At 39.9% G+C, this 15,855-nt stretch overlaps 1 protein-coding gene across 11 annotated transcripts in view; it reads left to right on the top strand.

Moving 5' to 3' along the window:
• LDB2 (LIM domain binding 2) overlaps positions 1 to 15,855 on the top strand; it is a 217,794-nt gene that overhangs the window by 157,809 nt on the left and 44,130 nt on the right. For all 11 annotated transcript variants that reach the window (XM_085304276.1, XM_085304275.1, XM_085304274.1 and 8 more), the window contains 3 exons: positions 7,623 to 7,795; positions 13,028 to 13,150; positions 14,763 to 14,846. In XM_085304276.1, the coding sequence (XP_085160402.1) occupies positions 7,623 to 7,795; positions 13,028 to 13,150; positions 14,763 to 14,846 (380 nt within the window). The remainder of the gene's footprint in view (positions 1 to 7,622; positions 7,796 to 13,027; positions 13,151 to 14,762; positions 14,847 to 15,855) is intronic.

Raw genomic sequence — 15,855 nt, 5'->3', positions numbered from 1 at the left:
CATAAAAGGCCACCAGCCTCTCAGGCTGCATTAGGAAGAGCATTGCCAGCAGGTCGAGGGAGGTGGTCCTTCCCCTCTCCACAGCCCTGGTGAGGCTGCACCTCCTCAGTACAAGAGTGACATGGACATACTGGAACAAGTCCAGCAAGGGGCCACTAAAATGATTAAGGGGTTTGGAGCATCTGTCATAGCAGGAGAAGCTGTGGGCTGGGACTGTTCAGCCTGGAGAAGAGAAGACTTACATGAGGGGGATCTTATTAATGTGCATAAATACCTGAGAGGGAAACTAAAGAAGATGGAGCCAGAGTCTTACCAGTAAGTGGAAAACTTACCAAAAGGCAATGGGCACAAACTGGAGCAGAGGRAATTCCATTTAAACATTAAAAAAACTTCTTTACTGTAAGGGTGATCAAACAGTGGAAGAGGTTATCCAGAGAGGTTGTGGAGTCTCCTGCCTTGGAGATACTGCAAACATTGGACGTGATTCTGAGCCACCTGCTGTAGATGACCCTGTTYAAGCAGGGGAGTCGGACCAGGTGATCTCCAGAGGTCCCTTCCTGCCTCAACCATTCTGCGATGCATTGAAAGTGTCCTGGACTCTGCAACTTCCTCTCCACATCCCTCAGTCCTCAGTTCCTAACTCTGAGAGTGAAACACTCTAGATTTGAAGACTTTCTCTGAATTTTGTAGTGGGCAGCTGTTGAAAGACTTTGGTAGTGTGCTGCTAGTTGGGAGGGAATTATACTGTAAGAGGTATACTGGCTAGCTTCCTTAATGAAAACTATGCTGATGCAGTGCTGGCTTTGTTCTGAGTCWTATAGAGCTTTTATACTTGTTTTCCAATTATTTTTACCAGAAGGAATTATAGTAAAATATTGTCTTTCTTCAGAGAGATGATGGAATTAAGACTGAGTCGTACCATATGTGCCTTGAGAATAAAGGTCGTAAACTGTGGAGAGTTAAGCTGAGGTCTCATTTGTCATTAAGGTTTTCTTACTTGCTCTTGACTCAAGTGTGTTTTGGGGGAATTGAAGCACTGATTACAGACTTCTGAGAGAAGGAAATATAGTGCCAACTGAATCAAAATTATGCAGGCAAATCCTCACCAAGGTAAAATGTAGCATAGCAAAAAAAATGCTATTTTTGCAAAACTGGTAAAAATATTTAGTTAATGGAGAAAAAAGCAGAGTCAAACCTAACAAAATGATAGAATTGAACTGAATAAAAGGAATAAAAGGAAAAAATAGAGATATCTGAAGTTTTATAAGTTTTAATATCATTTGGTTAAAACTTTACATTGTAGACAATAGTTTTGATATGAGAATRAATAAGGCTGCAGATACTATGAAAGTAGAAGGATTCAACTTAGATTTTATCTAGAACAGGTAAATAGTCAAAGTTTAAGAATAAGACAAGAGAAAAATGGGTCTGTAGATTGAAATGAACTCTTTCTAGATTAATCCAGATGGAGTGGGGGAAAAAAATGGCTTCTTGGCGTGGGAAGGATTCAAGTCACTCAGTCACAGCAGTGAATCAACGTGTTACTCATCCCACTTTGCAGCTTTGTTACAAAATAGAGAACAAAAGCAAAATAGCTGGAATCCTTAGATTTTCCCTAATTTCTAGAGAGTGCTAAGTAGATCAGTAAAGATAAAATCTAATTTGTAAAGATATGGAAGAATGTACATTTGGCTAATTTTACTTCGCAAAGCTTTATCATCAATATGGAGATAATACTTGCAAATTGTCYTCAGAACTGCATGGAGTTTGAAATCTATAATATCTGTAGATTATACAGATATTTTCTGAATGTTTAAATACAATCTACATAATTGATTTAAAATTTTACATTTAATTTTATCCAATTTGTATAAATAACATAGAAATTTCCTATGARATAATTTTAAATTTATTACCCATTTTAATATTTATTTTGTAAATGTTGTATCACTTGACTAAATGTCTGGAGTCCAATCTTACCCACTAGATAAGGAAAAAAAATAGGACAGGTCTGTGTGCGCCAGATTCTGTCTTGGATGCATGTGGGTGGCTTAATCAACATTGCCCACACATTTCTGAGGCAGATTTTGGACTTATTAGACTGCCTTTTCACTGCCTTTCGTGCCATACCTATCAAATCTGACAACAGCTTTTTCTGGGAATTGACAAATTCATTTTGTTTGGGTTTGGATCCACTCACCAGATAAGGCGTTTAAATGCGGAGGGTGTTCACATCAGCAGGCTGCTTTGCAGCTCTTCCAGAGAGCAAATCATTGCATCTAAATCTGGAGCTTTACTCTTGACCAGCTTCAGTCACTGAATTGTGCTCTCCATCGCCCTTCTCCGTTGATGAGGCTGCTCAATAAAGCTCGTAGATAGTGCATATACCTCCCTCCACATCTCCCCCAGCTAGACTATGACTGAGGAGGACACGTCCGATGTGGTACTTCACTGAGACAAATTTGGGCTAATAAAATGAAAGTAAACTCATATTATAGGCAGAATAACAGCAATGATATCTCTGTATCAATCCAAAATGGTTTGATTTCTTTATTTATTCCAGTTACAAAAACATATATAAATGAACATGCCAAAACAAGGCCCACACTGATTTCAAATAACAGAGCCCAGAAATGTCAATTAAGAGCAAATGGCAAGCTCAGGCTTTCTTCCACAGTGCCCAGGAAAGCTCATTTGCAGTCAGTGAGGAGCCATTTCCTGAGTCCCCTAGCCCCTAGGTCTGGCTAAGGGGGGTTTAGCCTCTCCATTTAATCACTGAGATCCAACTGTGATAGCAGCTAAAATAGGATACTCTCATGGAGCTGGAGCTTTACAGGACAACCAAGTACTTTGGGTTGGGAGCCAAAAAACCTCCTCAGCCCCAAGCAGTGGAGTCCCTCAAGCCCTGTGCAACGTGTCCGGGAGATAATCAGCTGCAGCTTGCACCACAGCTTCAAGCAGCTCTTGTTTAAGCTRTAGGTAGGCATAGGGCATTTTTGTAATTCTGGTGCTGATTCCATGCATTTTTAAAAGCTTTTTTATATTCTATATATTTATATTTGTGTCTGTTTGCTTATTTAATATCGTAGCTCTGATTTAAGAYGTGGGACTGTGCAAGCTTCAGAGCTGCAAAAACCAGTCTGGAAGCAACAAAAGCACAATTTTTATTTTACTGATTAACACTTCCATGGTTTGAATGCCTACAGATTATATATCAATTTTCTAGCTATCTCACATGCTGTATATATATATATACATGCCAAATGTAAGTGTCTGCCCCTGAGAGTTTGCCTTGTAAAGGCAAGATATGGCAAGTTCCCTGAACRAAGGAGGGGTTTGGTATCAAGCCCTGCTTCTGAAAAAAGGCCGTGAACCCTCATGCTGCAGAGAGGGCATTCAGGCTGGACAGCCTATCTTTGGGACACAAAGGGAGGAAGTGTTCTTCTATTCCTAGCCCTCAAATAATACCAGTTTCCTGTGAACTATGAAAACATGTTTACTTTCTGTTTTATTTGAATCTTCCTTGGGAAAAAAAACAGTACCACCACCATATGGTGTGTGACGGTACCACAATTCTATTACAAGGTATTTTTTTAATTTGCTTTTTCCCAGGCCTAGTCTAAGGTTTGCAAAAACCCTGAACTTCACAAGTTACAGCCATTCTCACCTAGAGATCTTTCGACTTTTTTTGGTTTAATTTATGATGGAAGAATATCTTAAACACTTTCCTGGGAAGATAAACCGTTTTACATTGAGGCAAACATACTTRAGATGGGAAATAAATGAAAGGGCAACATGAGAATAAGAGCATAATATCATGCTAGGATCAGCATGATAGAAGTGCACTCTAATCATTTTCATTGCTTGCCAAGGCCAAAAGGCTTGAGCATGACATAACTTTCTACCTCCCTGAGAGGCACACCACAGGCCATTTAATATTTCAGATTCTTTTATACTTTTCTTTAGAATTCTCCCAGGAATTGTACTTAAGAAATCCTATAAAATATAACCATTACTGACCTATAAAGCTTCTTGCCTATGTTCATAGACCAGATTAATTGATTTTTTTGGACCTGTTGTATTCTGGGGAATGTTGCAAATCTACCCATGTTACTTCAATTCTGAAATTGTATTTTGGTCTTTGATTTACCTGAAAGGTGTACAAAATCATGTGTAGCCATGCAGTTACACCACTGAATAGGCTAAAGGTATGTCATTCCAGTTGATGCTGGCATTACATTTTGTGCGAAATAGTCACTTCAGATATGCCTTTCTTGTAGACATTTTCATATAAATAACTATTACCTGTTGCTAAATCCAGCTCCTCTTTGTCAGTTTGCTTTGCTATCTGGGGATTTGCTAGCACAAATGAAGCAAACGTTAAGGGACAGTGCCCACTTCTCATGGGAGATGGTACATCCTCAGATACTCAGGAATGAAGGATGCTGTCTGTGACAAACTGGTAATTTAAGGCAGCATTGCAGTGATCTGGAATTTATGCCTGAGTGCTGAGGGGCAGGTGAATTTTCCTTCTCATTTACAGCGCATCCAGTATCTCGCARTTTGGGGAGTCAGAGCTCACACTGTGAAAAGGCCTTTTCTGGGTATGTCACTGTTGGAGCCTCTTAATATTCAAGTAGGTGCAGGTATGAATCTGTGGCTGCTTTCCTAACATAGAGCTTGCTCTGTGGTCTGCACTATGCGAGTTCACATTTCTGGCCCAAAGATGGCTAAACTGCATCCTTGTGAAGTGGCTGTGGTTATCAAGTTGTCCCACTACCCTTCCTTCACACCGCGTTGAGTCTCCCTAGGAAGAAGCCTTCAGCTGACTTCCCTGCCTGGCAGAGGTCCTGTGAGGTTGCCATAAAGCCGTTGAGACTTTACAGTGGCAGGCGCAGAGGAGCGTGCACGTCCACCGCGGAGTGCCTCTGCCGACGGCAGGAGGGGCAGGGCAGGGCACAGCCGTCACGTTCGCATCCCGCTGCCCGRGCGAGAGCCGCGTGCCTGCGGCGGGCTGGGGGCACCCACGCGCGTGCCTGCCTGCTCGCAGCGGCCTGCTGGAGGRGGAGAAGTCAGGGCAGGCCCTTTGCACTTCAAATACATAAAGTTTGTGATGGTCGCTAGATTTTAAAAGCATTCGTTCCACAGCCTTATGTTGTTCTTGGAAATGTCGTCTCCTGCACAAACAAGCTTTATTTCCACTGTAGAGAGTTTCGTCTTTATCCTAGAATTGAAATGAGGTTTTCAGCCCTTGACTGCTTCAGGAAAAGGACTAAAACCTTGAACCTGATTCAGTATTCTACGGCAAGGCAACCTAGCGAGCAGAGGACAGGTCTGCTTATTAAAACACATTTCCATGAATGTTTCTCCTGGAGGTGAATGTGAGATATAATTGTTTATGCTGGACATTCACATTAGTTATTTCAGTTTCACAGACAGGTCTGCCTACACATTGCTATTGGAAAATCAGATTCCATGAGGCATATCCTTTTGTACACTTCTACTCCTCTTCATCCTTCTAGGTCTCCCACTTTGTTATTCACGGTGGCATAATATTTCTGTAGCAAACACAGAGATTGCTTGCCAGGGGAAGTAATAAGAATAAGGTATTTAATGTATTTCTTGCCTTCCTCAGTGTGCTGTAGCTGCTGGAAACAAGGCAGAAAGCAATACCATATGACCATGCTACCTTGAGACCTGTCTATAAACTGCAGTTAAAATACTTTCAAGATAGCTGTGCATTGCATAAATAACATGAATATAGGTTTATCACAATCGGTAAGAATTGCTGGATTTTCATATCACACATTCACTGCTTAGGATGATTAGCAGGAAATTTAATTTGCACTAATTAGCCTTAGGGGAGCAAGAAATTAACTTGATGGGTAAATTTTGTATTTTACTATATACCATACTAAGCAACATGAAAAAAATGAGCTAAAGCTTCAGTACAGTCTTATGCTGAAACACTGAACTTCAGTTTATTTAAATTAAATTAAAAGACTGTAGATAATTAATAGATGCTTTTGAGTGGATGCTTTTGGGGGGAGCTTGAGTTGCAGAAGAGTCATTTAAAATATTCTTTGAATGGTCAGACACATCCAGAAAGTGCAATATATTTTTATACATTAAATTATGTTAATATCTAATAGTGAAATCTTTAACAAGGCTTTATTTTCTATGTTTGTATACTTTCATTATGTAATGTGCATTATGATTGCACATGCGGTATTTGAGAATGTAATGCACAGAGCAGAGACAGGTTTCACAGAACTACGTCTGTGAAAACACCATACTTTTAATTTACAACACCCACTTGCAAATATATTTTTAGGACCAGGGACCGTTGTTTGTATGCTGCCAAAACTCCTATGAAGATAAGCTTTTTTTTAGAAATTACCCTCAAAAGCATACAGCAAATGAGAGTGGCATGAATCACCACATAGTCCTAATAGATAAGTAAAAATTAGGAACTATAATCTTGCCTGTTGATGATGGCTTTTCTGTCTCATTGTTCAGAAACACTTAGGTCTTGCTTTTTCCCTCTGTAAAATGGAGGTAATTTCTGTGTATCCACCAGTCAGAGTTACTGTGGATTAATTAGTGTATGCAAAGGAATGAGTCATTCAATATGAAAGTATTGGTCTATTAAAAAACTAAAATGTTACTCTGTCATACCAAGCTTGTGGTTGCATCCAAATTTATCTGTAAAAAAGAAGAAGGAAAACATCAGTTGCATGCCAGATAATTGCCTTTGATGTCTATGCTTTGGCTAGTCAGTACATCTGAAATACTATTACTATTACTTATTTGGAGTTAGGTCCTGTAATCCTTATCCGAAACTGCTGTTGTATTTAGTGGTGTGACTTCAGTGAGAATTTTGTCCAAGTATTGCAGATTTCTATCCACTGAGCCCATAGTTAAAGATTTAAGAAGTGTGCATAAGCTAGTTAAGGTGTCTGCTCAGACTTCCTAGCCTRTGACAGGAATGGTGCCAGGCCACCTGGTCATATATTGTATTATATATATTATATTACATTCTCCTTTTTCTAAAAAAAAGTCTCCAGGACTTTGATTTCTCAGCAATAGCCCTCCTATTCAATCTAGTGTGAGTGTGGTGGGGAAGAGGTGGTGTATATGTGTGGGTACATACAGATATATACATTAAGACATATAAACATATTTGTGTGCACAAACCTTCTCTRAAGATATGCTTTGCCTTTTTGGGTGTGCAAATATATTTCTGTAAATGCTCACCATTTGTATTTATACATTTATAAGTAACATCCAACTTTCAATCACAAGTGACACCATGTGGCTTCCTGTATAATAATTGCTTTGGGACAAAAAAAATTGTTTCAAGAGTGACTCTAAGTCTCCATCAATGTAAAAAGACTGAATAAGATGAGCCCACTCCCTCTGAGCAGAGTAAGCTATTTTCATTGATTTCAATGGAAGCAGGCACAACGTCATTTCTACAGCAGAGAGAGAACATGTTATTATATTCTTTAATTGAAAGTTTAATTTCATTGCACTAAACTTATTCATGTTCTGTTAGCAAATGGTTTGAAATTTCCTAACTTAGCACATTTGCTGAATTCTGCTTTGTATTTTCCTCACAGCAATTGGAAGGACCCTCATTCCTCGTTATTTTAGCACTGTCTTTGAAGGAGGTGTAACAGACCTGTATTACATTCTCAAGCACTCAAAAGAGTCATACCACAACTCATCCATCACAGTGGACTGTGATCAATGCACCATGGTCACTCAGCATGGAAAACCCATGTTTACCAAGGTAACAGGGACGACTCAATACAGCATGTTGTTGGTTTTTGTTTTGTTTTTTTYTTCTTCAGCATATATAAGGGTGAAAAATACTGACTGACTGAGATTATTTCTAATACTGCAAACCCTTGAAGCCCTTTAATTACTATTTACGTGACTGGAAAATTCTGTGGGCATCTTCTGCAGTTCTCCCAGAAAGATTGCAGAGGAGCACGTAATGCCAACTTGCCAGAGACATCGGATGTAGGCGAATTAAATTCAACCTGCCCATCTCCTTTTCTCTTGGCTTGATTTTAAAGCAACAATGAGATTTTACATTGCTGCTACCTACCCTTCTGGATAGTATGCTTTATGTTTGATACTTGCTCAGTCCAAGGACTGTAAATCTGTATGCAAATAGTGATTTAATATARTAGGATGCTGGCCCAAAGGGCAGTGAAGCCAATGGAAGGATTCAATTGATTTAAGCGTGCTCGGGATCAGGCAGTTAGTGCATATTCAATACTTGTAATCAGTAGTGAGTTATCTTCATGTTTTGGTCAATTCCAGTCCTGCAGCTAATTCCTGTAATTAAATTGATGTAAAGTATTTATAAAAGAAAGATGTAAAATACCGAATTAAAAAAAAATCTTATATTGAAAAAAAATCAGTAAAGTAGTTGTCAAAATGGAAAAGCCCACTTCACTAATTTAAAAAGAACTGACACTCTTCCATCTTGTGCCTCTTCATCTGTACGAATTTCACCCTTTGCATGGAAAAAAAGCTTAAAGGAGAAGGGGCGTCAGGAGGAGTTAACGTGCCCACCTCACCTTTAGCCTATGGGACTGCAGAGGTTGTAGAGTCAAAAAAGGCACTGGCAGTTGCCAGCACCGCGAGCAGTGCTCACGTGGCATACGCGGTTTTATCATGTATTCAAGTCCCAATCCTTTGTAGCGTCTTCTTCCCTGACATCTCTATGCCTCTTGGAGCAGGGCTCAAACAACAGCGAGAGGAGCCGCTCGCGTCCTTAGCACCAGTGAACTGAGGCGTGCGTTTAATGGTATGTTTGTTCCAGCCGTCCCACTCCAGCCCCCCTGTGACTTCCGCAGACCGACTCAAATGCAGAGAGGAAGAGATGTGCAAAGAGGCCGGAGAGCCCTAGGGGGCACCTCTTAGAGTCCTAGGGGGCACCTCCTTCCCAGCTCGCTGCTCATGAAGAGCCGTGCGTGGTAGCTGTGTGTAGAGGAAACGAAGAGGATATATGGTAGCTGCTTTTCCCCTCTGCGTGGCTCCCTAACCAGATTTCCATGTCATTTCCCTTTGTGTTAGCTTTAATGCAATATTAAATAAGAAGGGCTTTTTTTGCAATCAGTAAGTAAAACATACGTTTGTCGATTCACTTAGTTTCTTTTGCATTATCATTATACCACGTTCCAGTGCTGTTACTTTGGAAAGGGAGATAGCGTGCAGCTGAGACGAAGTCAGACGTACACTGGAGCAGGACCGGGCTGCGTGCACGCTTTGCGCGAGGGGAGCCCGGCGCAGAGGCCTCGGTGCCGCGCYGCGCGCAGCAGTCCCGCTGCAGTCCCCGAGACTCCCCGTGTGCACTGCAGTCTTCCAGGAGCACACCGCATGCCTCAGCAATGATATTCCTACTGGGGATTCGAGCATAAACCCTGGTATCTCTTTAGAAAAGTTCACATGGGGGTATAATTTGGATGGTAGGAGAAAAGTAATTTTTTTTAATTGCTATGTGTTTAAAAAATGGCTTTGTTAGTGAAAACAAGTTTGAAATAAAACACAGTTGTTGATAGAATAAGGGGGAAAGAATGTATTACTCTCCTTCAGAAATACATTAGAGTCTAGTATTGTCTCAGCTGTGCATGTGTAACTTTGAGCAAAGCTACCAAAGACACCAGAGGTTTTGTACCCAAAGGAAGAACAGTTAACCCTTGCAGCACTGGTGCTGGAGCAAACACAGCCCGCCCGTAGCAGGCGGCACGCTGCCTGCCTGGGTGCAGCTCTTTACAGCGTGTCTGAATTTGCCCCACTGAATCTTTTGCAAAGATATGTTTTGTGTGCAAAACAGGCTGACTGTACTTGTGCAATAGCTGTTTCARTTTCACAAGCAACTTGTAAGCTACAAACATACTAACTTCTAATACAATGGGCTGAAGCAGTTCTCATCATGTGTTGAATCAGGAACGCACAGCTGCATTTTATTCCTTTCGACATTTTCCCAGTTAGAGCAACTCCCTGCATACTGCAGTACTGAATGAATATATAAAATGGCATTTCTAATTCTTTTTAAAACAAATATAGCTGAGCACATGCCTAACTGTAAGAATATAAATAGTCCAGCTTGTCTTTAGAGGCCTGTTAGTCCCTGTAAAGTGAGGAAAAGACTTTAAAATATATTTTATCAAGGTATAAATAAATACTACACAAAAGTAGAATACAGTTCAGTAGCATGAATTACAATAAAAGAAGAGCTTCAAGTCCTAACTACCACCTTGGTTTATCTGGCAGATATTTCTTTTTTTTCCTCCACGTAAAGGAAAGCATTAAGAGAGCTCCTAAGCCTGTGTCTGTATTCTCACTGTTTACTGACACTCAAACTTTGTATGTGATCAGACTGTTTTTCTGATGTCAGTAATTTTTATGTGTCCTGATAGATTGCAGAGGTGAGCTTTACYTGTGCAGCAGTGAACATCTTTTGTTAGAATATTTTTCTGTGCCCAACAAYGGGTTGATAGTCCGTATTTTGTAAGTGCAGCACTTAAAACTCACAGTGGTGAGTCTTACTAACAGTCTTGCGCGTTTTTCTCATTTCTTTAAGCTTTGCATTTCTTTTCATCTAAAAAATCAGGTTTGAGAAACAGTCATTAATAAAAGCCGAGGAGTTTTAGAGGACGCATTACGCTAGAAAATGGGCAAGCCGAGCGATAGGGAGCAGGACCGAAGTTATTTTTCGGAGGTGCCAGCCGTTGAATTTCCTCCCGTTAATAAGTGCAGTGAAGGGGTTAAAAAGCTATTGGTTAGTTTGAGAAATGTTCTTTTTTAGTTTTTTCCTGGCCTAGTCTAGAGCAACCACGTGACGTGCTGAATGCCTGCCAGCCTCTTTCTTGTTGATCCTCCGGAGACCATCTGTGCTGGGGGCATTGATTAGAGTGTGTCTGCTGGGATTACATCTTTTCTGTTGCCATGCCAACTAATCAGCTGATTTTGGTTACCACAGAAACAAAATGTCAGAGCTCACAGTGCGCTAACATGAATTCGGCACAACAGAAAATGTTTTCTTAATTGGAGACCCTTTTGATTTTTTGGATTCTATGTAAAAGGCAGCTTTAAAAAAAGGGGGGGGGGGAAGAAAGAGAGAGGCTGGTTTAATATGAGAACGGTGCCAATTTTATTGATTAAAAGTGATACATAAAATTCTTCTCTGCATAAGGAAATAAAATTCTTTTTTTAAGATGTATACATTTTCACCACTGTGATATGAGGTATGTGTTCCAGTTTTTCTATTAAAATTTTTTTAATGCCAGTGTATAAAATAAATCTGTTAAGGGCTGTGGTTTTTTGAGCTTTACAGAAGAAACATTGGAGAAGCCACAGGTATTATTATAAAAATTATTTTAAACCCAAAGTATTTTCATGTTAATTGCTTAGTAACCAGGATCTTTGGCCTCAACACAGTAACATCAATATGAGAAAACATTTCTCTTGTATGAATCCCTATGTTGTGTGTGTGCATATATATGTGTAATCTTTTATCATCGTGCAGCCAATATGAAAGTCAAAATCAGAGTCAAATGACAAAATGAGTCACATAAAACATTTGAAGGCAGTGAGGGATGCTGAAATGGGCAGATGAGAACCTGTTGCAAGATTCTTCTTCATAGGCCTTCAATGATTCTTCTATGTAACACGTCTACTAAAATTACCTGTTTTTGCGGAAACAACTAAGAGAAAAAACTGCAGTGACGCTCAGTGAACTGTTAACCAGAAGGACCACACATTGCCATAGTGGGAGCTAGACAGACCTCAGTTCAGGGGCTGTAGAGAGCCTCAGCAGTGCCTAGCCTGGCTAGCTGTTCAGCCGAGACTACCTGAATTAAAACTAAAGTTGCAAGAAGCTTCCTTCAAACTGGAGGGGATCAGGCGAGTGTTTGGGCTCTGCTCTGTACAGACATTGCACCAATTGCGCCTTCTGCCCCATCTCTGTACCCTGCACTTTGAGCAGCAGTTGTAAAGCTAAACGCCCAGATATGAGGAAAATAACCAGAGGTAGCTAGTTTTCAGACCAGGCGTGATTTACAATACTCCATGGTACCCTGAGGCAGGAAGCCGTGTGAGGAGTATATTTTGCATTTCAAATAGCACTATAGCAGTTTTTCCACATGCAGTTGTGGGCAGCTGCTTAAAAGTCGCCAGTATTATATTTTATTTGTCATCTTCAGGTAGTTCCCACTTGCTGCATTTATTCCCGTGTTACGGTTTCTCCTTTCCTAGGCTGCTGGACGGGGGCTCTGCCTGGCTGTTTCAGAGCATCTCCGCCGCTCCCCCGGCTCTCGAACCTGCTGTGGCAGTGCAGCTGATGCAGCCCGACGGGGCACGCTGCAGCCTGGCTTTCCTTTGCAGGGGGATTAATAAAAGCAGATAAGAAATAAAAATGGGATAAAATGCCTGGAGAAGTCAAGAATACTTGGAAAAGACAAGAATGACTGGGAAAGGCAAATTGAGGTGGGGGGGGGGGAGGAAAAAAATCAGGTTTGACCATAACCCTACAAKGCACTATGTACTCCAGCTGGATATAAAAACTGGTTTATATACCAGTCTGTTGTGAAGGCAGATCAACATAAAAGAGGTAGGGAATGACTAATTCAGCAACTTGACATCAATGTGGGCAATTGCACCACAGTCACCTGCATTGAAAGGTTGAGTTATTAATTAGCGGTAGTGAATTGAGAGGGAAAGAGAATTGATGCAATAAAAAAAGATTTAGTGCATACAGTGCTCTTTGTGTATAAATGCTATAAAATCTATAGTATCTATAGTTACTGTCTCCACAAGAAGGCCTATGAAGTCATTTTCCCACATTGCTTTTTCTCTCCTCAAGAGAAAGAGAAACAATTAGTCTCACAGAGATGAACAATAGGATACTGCTCTGTTATTTCTGAGTGTTGTTTAAATTAATTGAAGATACAATTTCATTGAAAACAAAATTCCTGGGTATTTATTTCATGTATTTTATGTATTCTAGGTATGCACAGAAGGACGTCTTATCTTGGAGTTTACTTTTGATGATCTTATGAGAATAAAAACATGGCACTTTACTATTAGGCAGTACAGAGAATTAGTCCCACGCAGCATTCTAGCCATGCATGTAAGTAATCCTTTTTTCACTTGACCTAATGCAAAGAGATGTGATTAGGTTTATAAAGAACTCTAGCAAATTTCACACCCAAGGCAATTAACTATAAATATTTTGTTTTGCCTGCAACCACATCCGTTTACATGTTCTTTCGTCACTCTTCTGTTTCTTGGTGTTCTATTGCTGTATTTTCATTTCGTTTTAGCATATAGTTTTTTCATTTAATCCCATTCGATGGTCTGTATGATTTGAGGCCAAAATCTGTTCTTATTAATATTGTGCATTAAATACAGTGAATTTTCAGGATTCTCCATAAAAACTGAAATTAATCTTTAAATAAAGCAAACTAATTTCACTCCTGCGTGAGACGGAACACAGGTAAACACTATACATTTACTGAGAAACTTTTAGAAATTTAATCTAGTTCTTGTTTTTTCAAATTTCAAGKTTTTTTTTGGTATATAAACATTGGAACATTAAAATATTAAATATTCTACAGGTTGACATCAAAATACTAGGAGGTAAACTATTGAGGAGAAAAAATACAGAGTATTATTGCCACTTTCAGTTCTGCACTGTAGAAACATTCATATTAGTAGGGCTAATTAATTAATTAATTAATTGTAGGACTATGGCTTTAGAGACAGTAAGAACATAGGGTCAAACCTTATTTTGACATTACTGAGTTACTCTGCTATCTCACAATACAGATAGATTGCTAGTGAGGAGTTTTAAAAGATTTAAGCAGCTTGGACTTTTTTGAAAATCCTATTACAGGCCTGAAGAAATACCTTTGAAAATCTGGCCCACCATTTCTTTCCTAGGGATTTCTTTTATTTCAGAGGGCTAATCTTCAGAACTTTTCAACAGCATCCCATTAAGAGAAAATGAGGATGGCCAAGAGCAGTGTTTTGTATTTAGGGGGCTGTGATTCAAAGAGGGTTGGCCAACAACCAGCAGATACTAATTTTAGCAATGAGACTGATCTCATTTTAAAGTGAAGCCTGATCCTGCAGGTGGGCTTCTGGCTGGGTCAGAGAAGAACTGGTCTCTGATTTTTTCCTGTTTGATTCTGGGGAAAATAACCTATATCATAAGGATTCTCAAGGCTGCATTTAACATCATTTACATGATTAGATCCACTGTAGGTGCCTACTGCAGCACCTCATTGAGTGAGGACTCTTGCGCTCTCTCTGCTTCAGTTTCTTATCCACAAAAAGAAAGTGAAACCTTCCTTATTCCTGCCTTTATCTGTTTAGTCTATTGGGACTCCCAACCAAATGGAAGTCTATAGATATGCTCTTCCCTCAAAAAGCTCTTTGGTAGGCTCCTCCAAGCAATCTGCTTGTTTGCTCTCTTCTCCATGACCAGATCTTCTTGGTCTGTTGGATGAGCAGGGATAGAAGAAAGACATTGGAAAACAGTCTTTATTCTGCTCCAATTTCATGAGGTTTTGCATTTTGCTGTTCAAACAGCAGAACAGTAGTTATGGTAACCCTGTGACTTAAATTTAGTCTCCGAATGTGGTTTTTCTGTAGGAACAACTCTCCCCTGCCTCTGCCGAGCGCATAAAGAAAAACAAACAAAAGGCAAAATGAAAATTCTTTTTTCCTCTGATGTTTAGGCACAAGACCCTCAGGTGCTGGAGCAGCTGTCCAAAAACATCACTCGAATGGGTCTGACAAACTTCACCCTCAACTACCTCAGGGTAAGCATACCATAGTTGATGATTATTGTGAGCATTTTTTAAAAGTTAGTATTATCTTTAAGTCACAGTAAGTAGAGCAGGCCTCTGTCAGGCAGGTAAGAAACAGAGCTAATTCTTAATGAGGATGAAGGAGAAATACAGAGACTGCAATGAAGATCTAGCTAGTAACAATATGCCATTAAAAAGGGTAAGAATTTTATCAGAATTAAAGGAGTGTGTGAGTTGCCCCATGTTTTTGATGATCTTTCTACTCAGCTTTTAATAATAGGTTTATTTTTTGTTAGTAAAAAGCTCTCCACCATTTTTCGTCTCCGTTTCCCTGCTCCTGAGAAAATGGCAGCTCATTCTTATTAACAGCTGCCAGTCTTCTCCACCTCTTCAACCTTCCCACCTCTCCCAGGCAGAGGCAAGGCTGCGAGAAAGCTCAGCGCCAATCCTGTTTGCAGCAGTCCCTCAAAGCAGCCCTCACTTCACTTGCCTCTGGGAGTCTGAGTTCTCTCCTCAGTCTTGCACTGAAGCGAGTGTGTTTTTTATGATTAAATAATGCATTTGTTCCCATTGCTTCTTGACCCTTGAAGTGCATTCAAAGTTTGAAAGTTTATTTTTATTTTTTGAAAGTATTCCCTGGTGTAGGCGTACAATGCACACACTGAAATATGGATTCATAAAGTTATATTTCAAGGCTTAAAATGTAGATTTTTCCTATTTCTACATACGCCATTAGTGGATAAAATAAGGCAAATTGCCCAGTGATACAGCAAGCTAACTTGACCAAGAATATTTGATTTTGTTCGTTTGAATTGCATGAACGCTTATTCAACATAGATTTTTAAGACGACAAGGAAATTCTAAAAAATGCAGATATTTTCAGCCTAATGAGCTACAGATAATCGCTAGATTATCTTTATTTTAGTGGTACTTCATTCAGGTGTGTGGTCCTTGCAACACATTCCCTGTGGATGGAGTCCTACTCCCAAAGTCCCTTGAACTCCAGATAGAACAGTGTGCT

The sequence above is a fragment of the Rhea americana genome, unplaced genomic scaffold (assembly GCF_003343005.1).
Source record: "Rhea americana isolate MKP2758 unplaced genomic scaffold, rheAme1 scaffold_205, whole genome shotgun sequence".
In the NCBI taxonomy this organism is placed as follows: Eukaryota; Metazoa; Chordata; class Aves; order Rheiformes; family Rheidae; genus Rhea; species Rhea americana.
The sequence above is the reverse complement of the archived record's forward strand: the minus strand, read 5'-3'. Positions and strand labels throughout refer to the sequence as shown.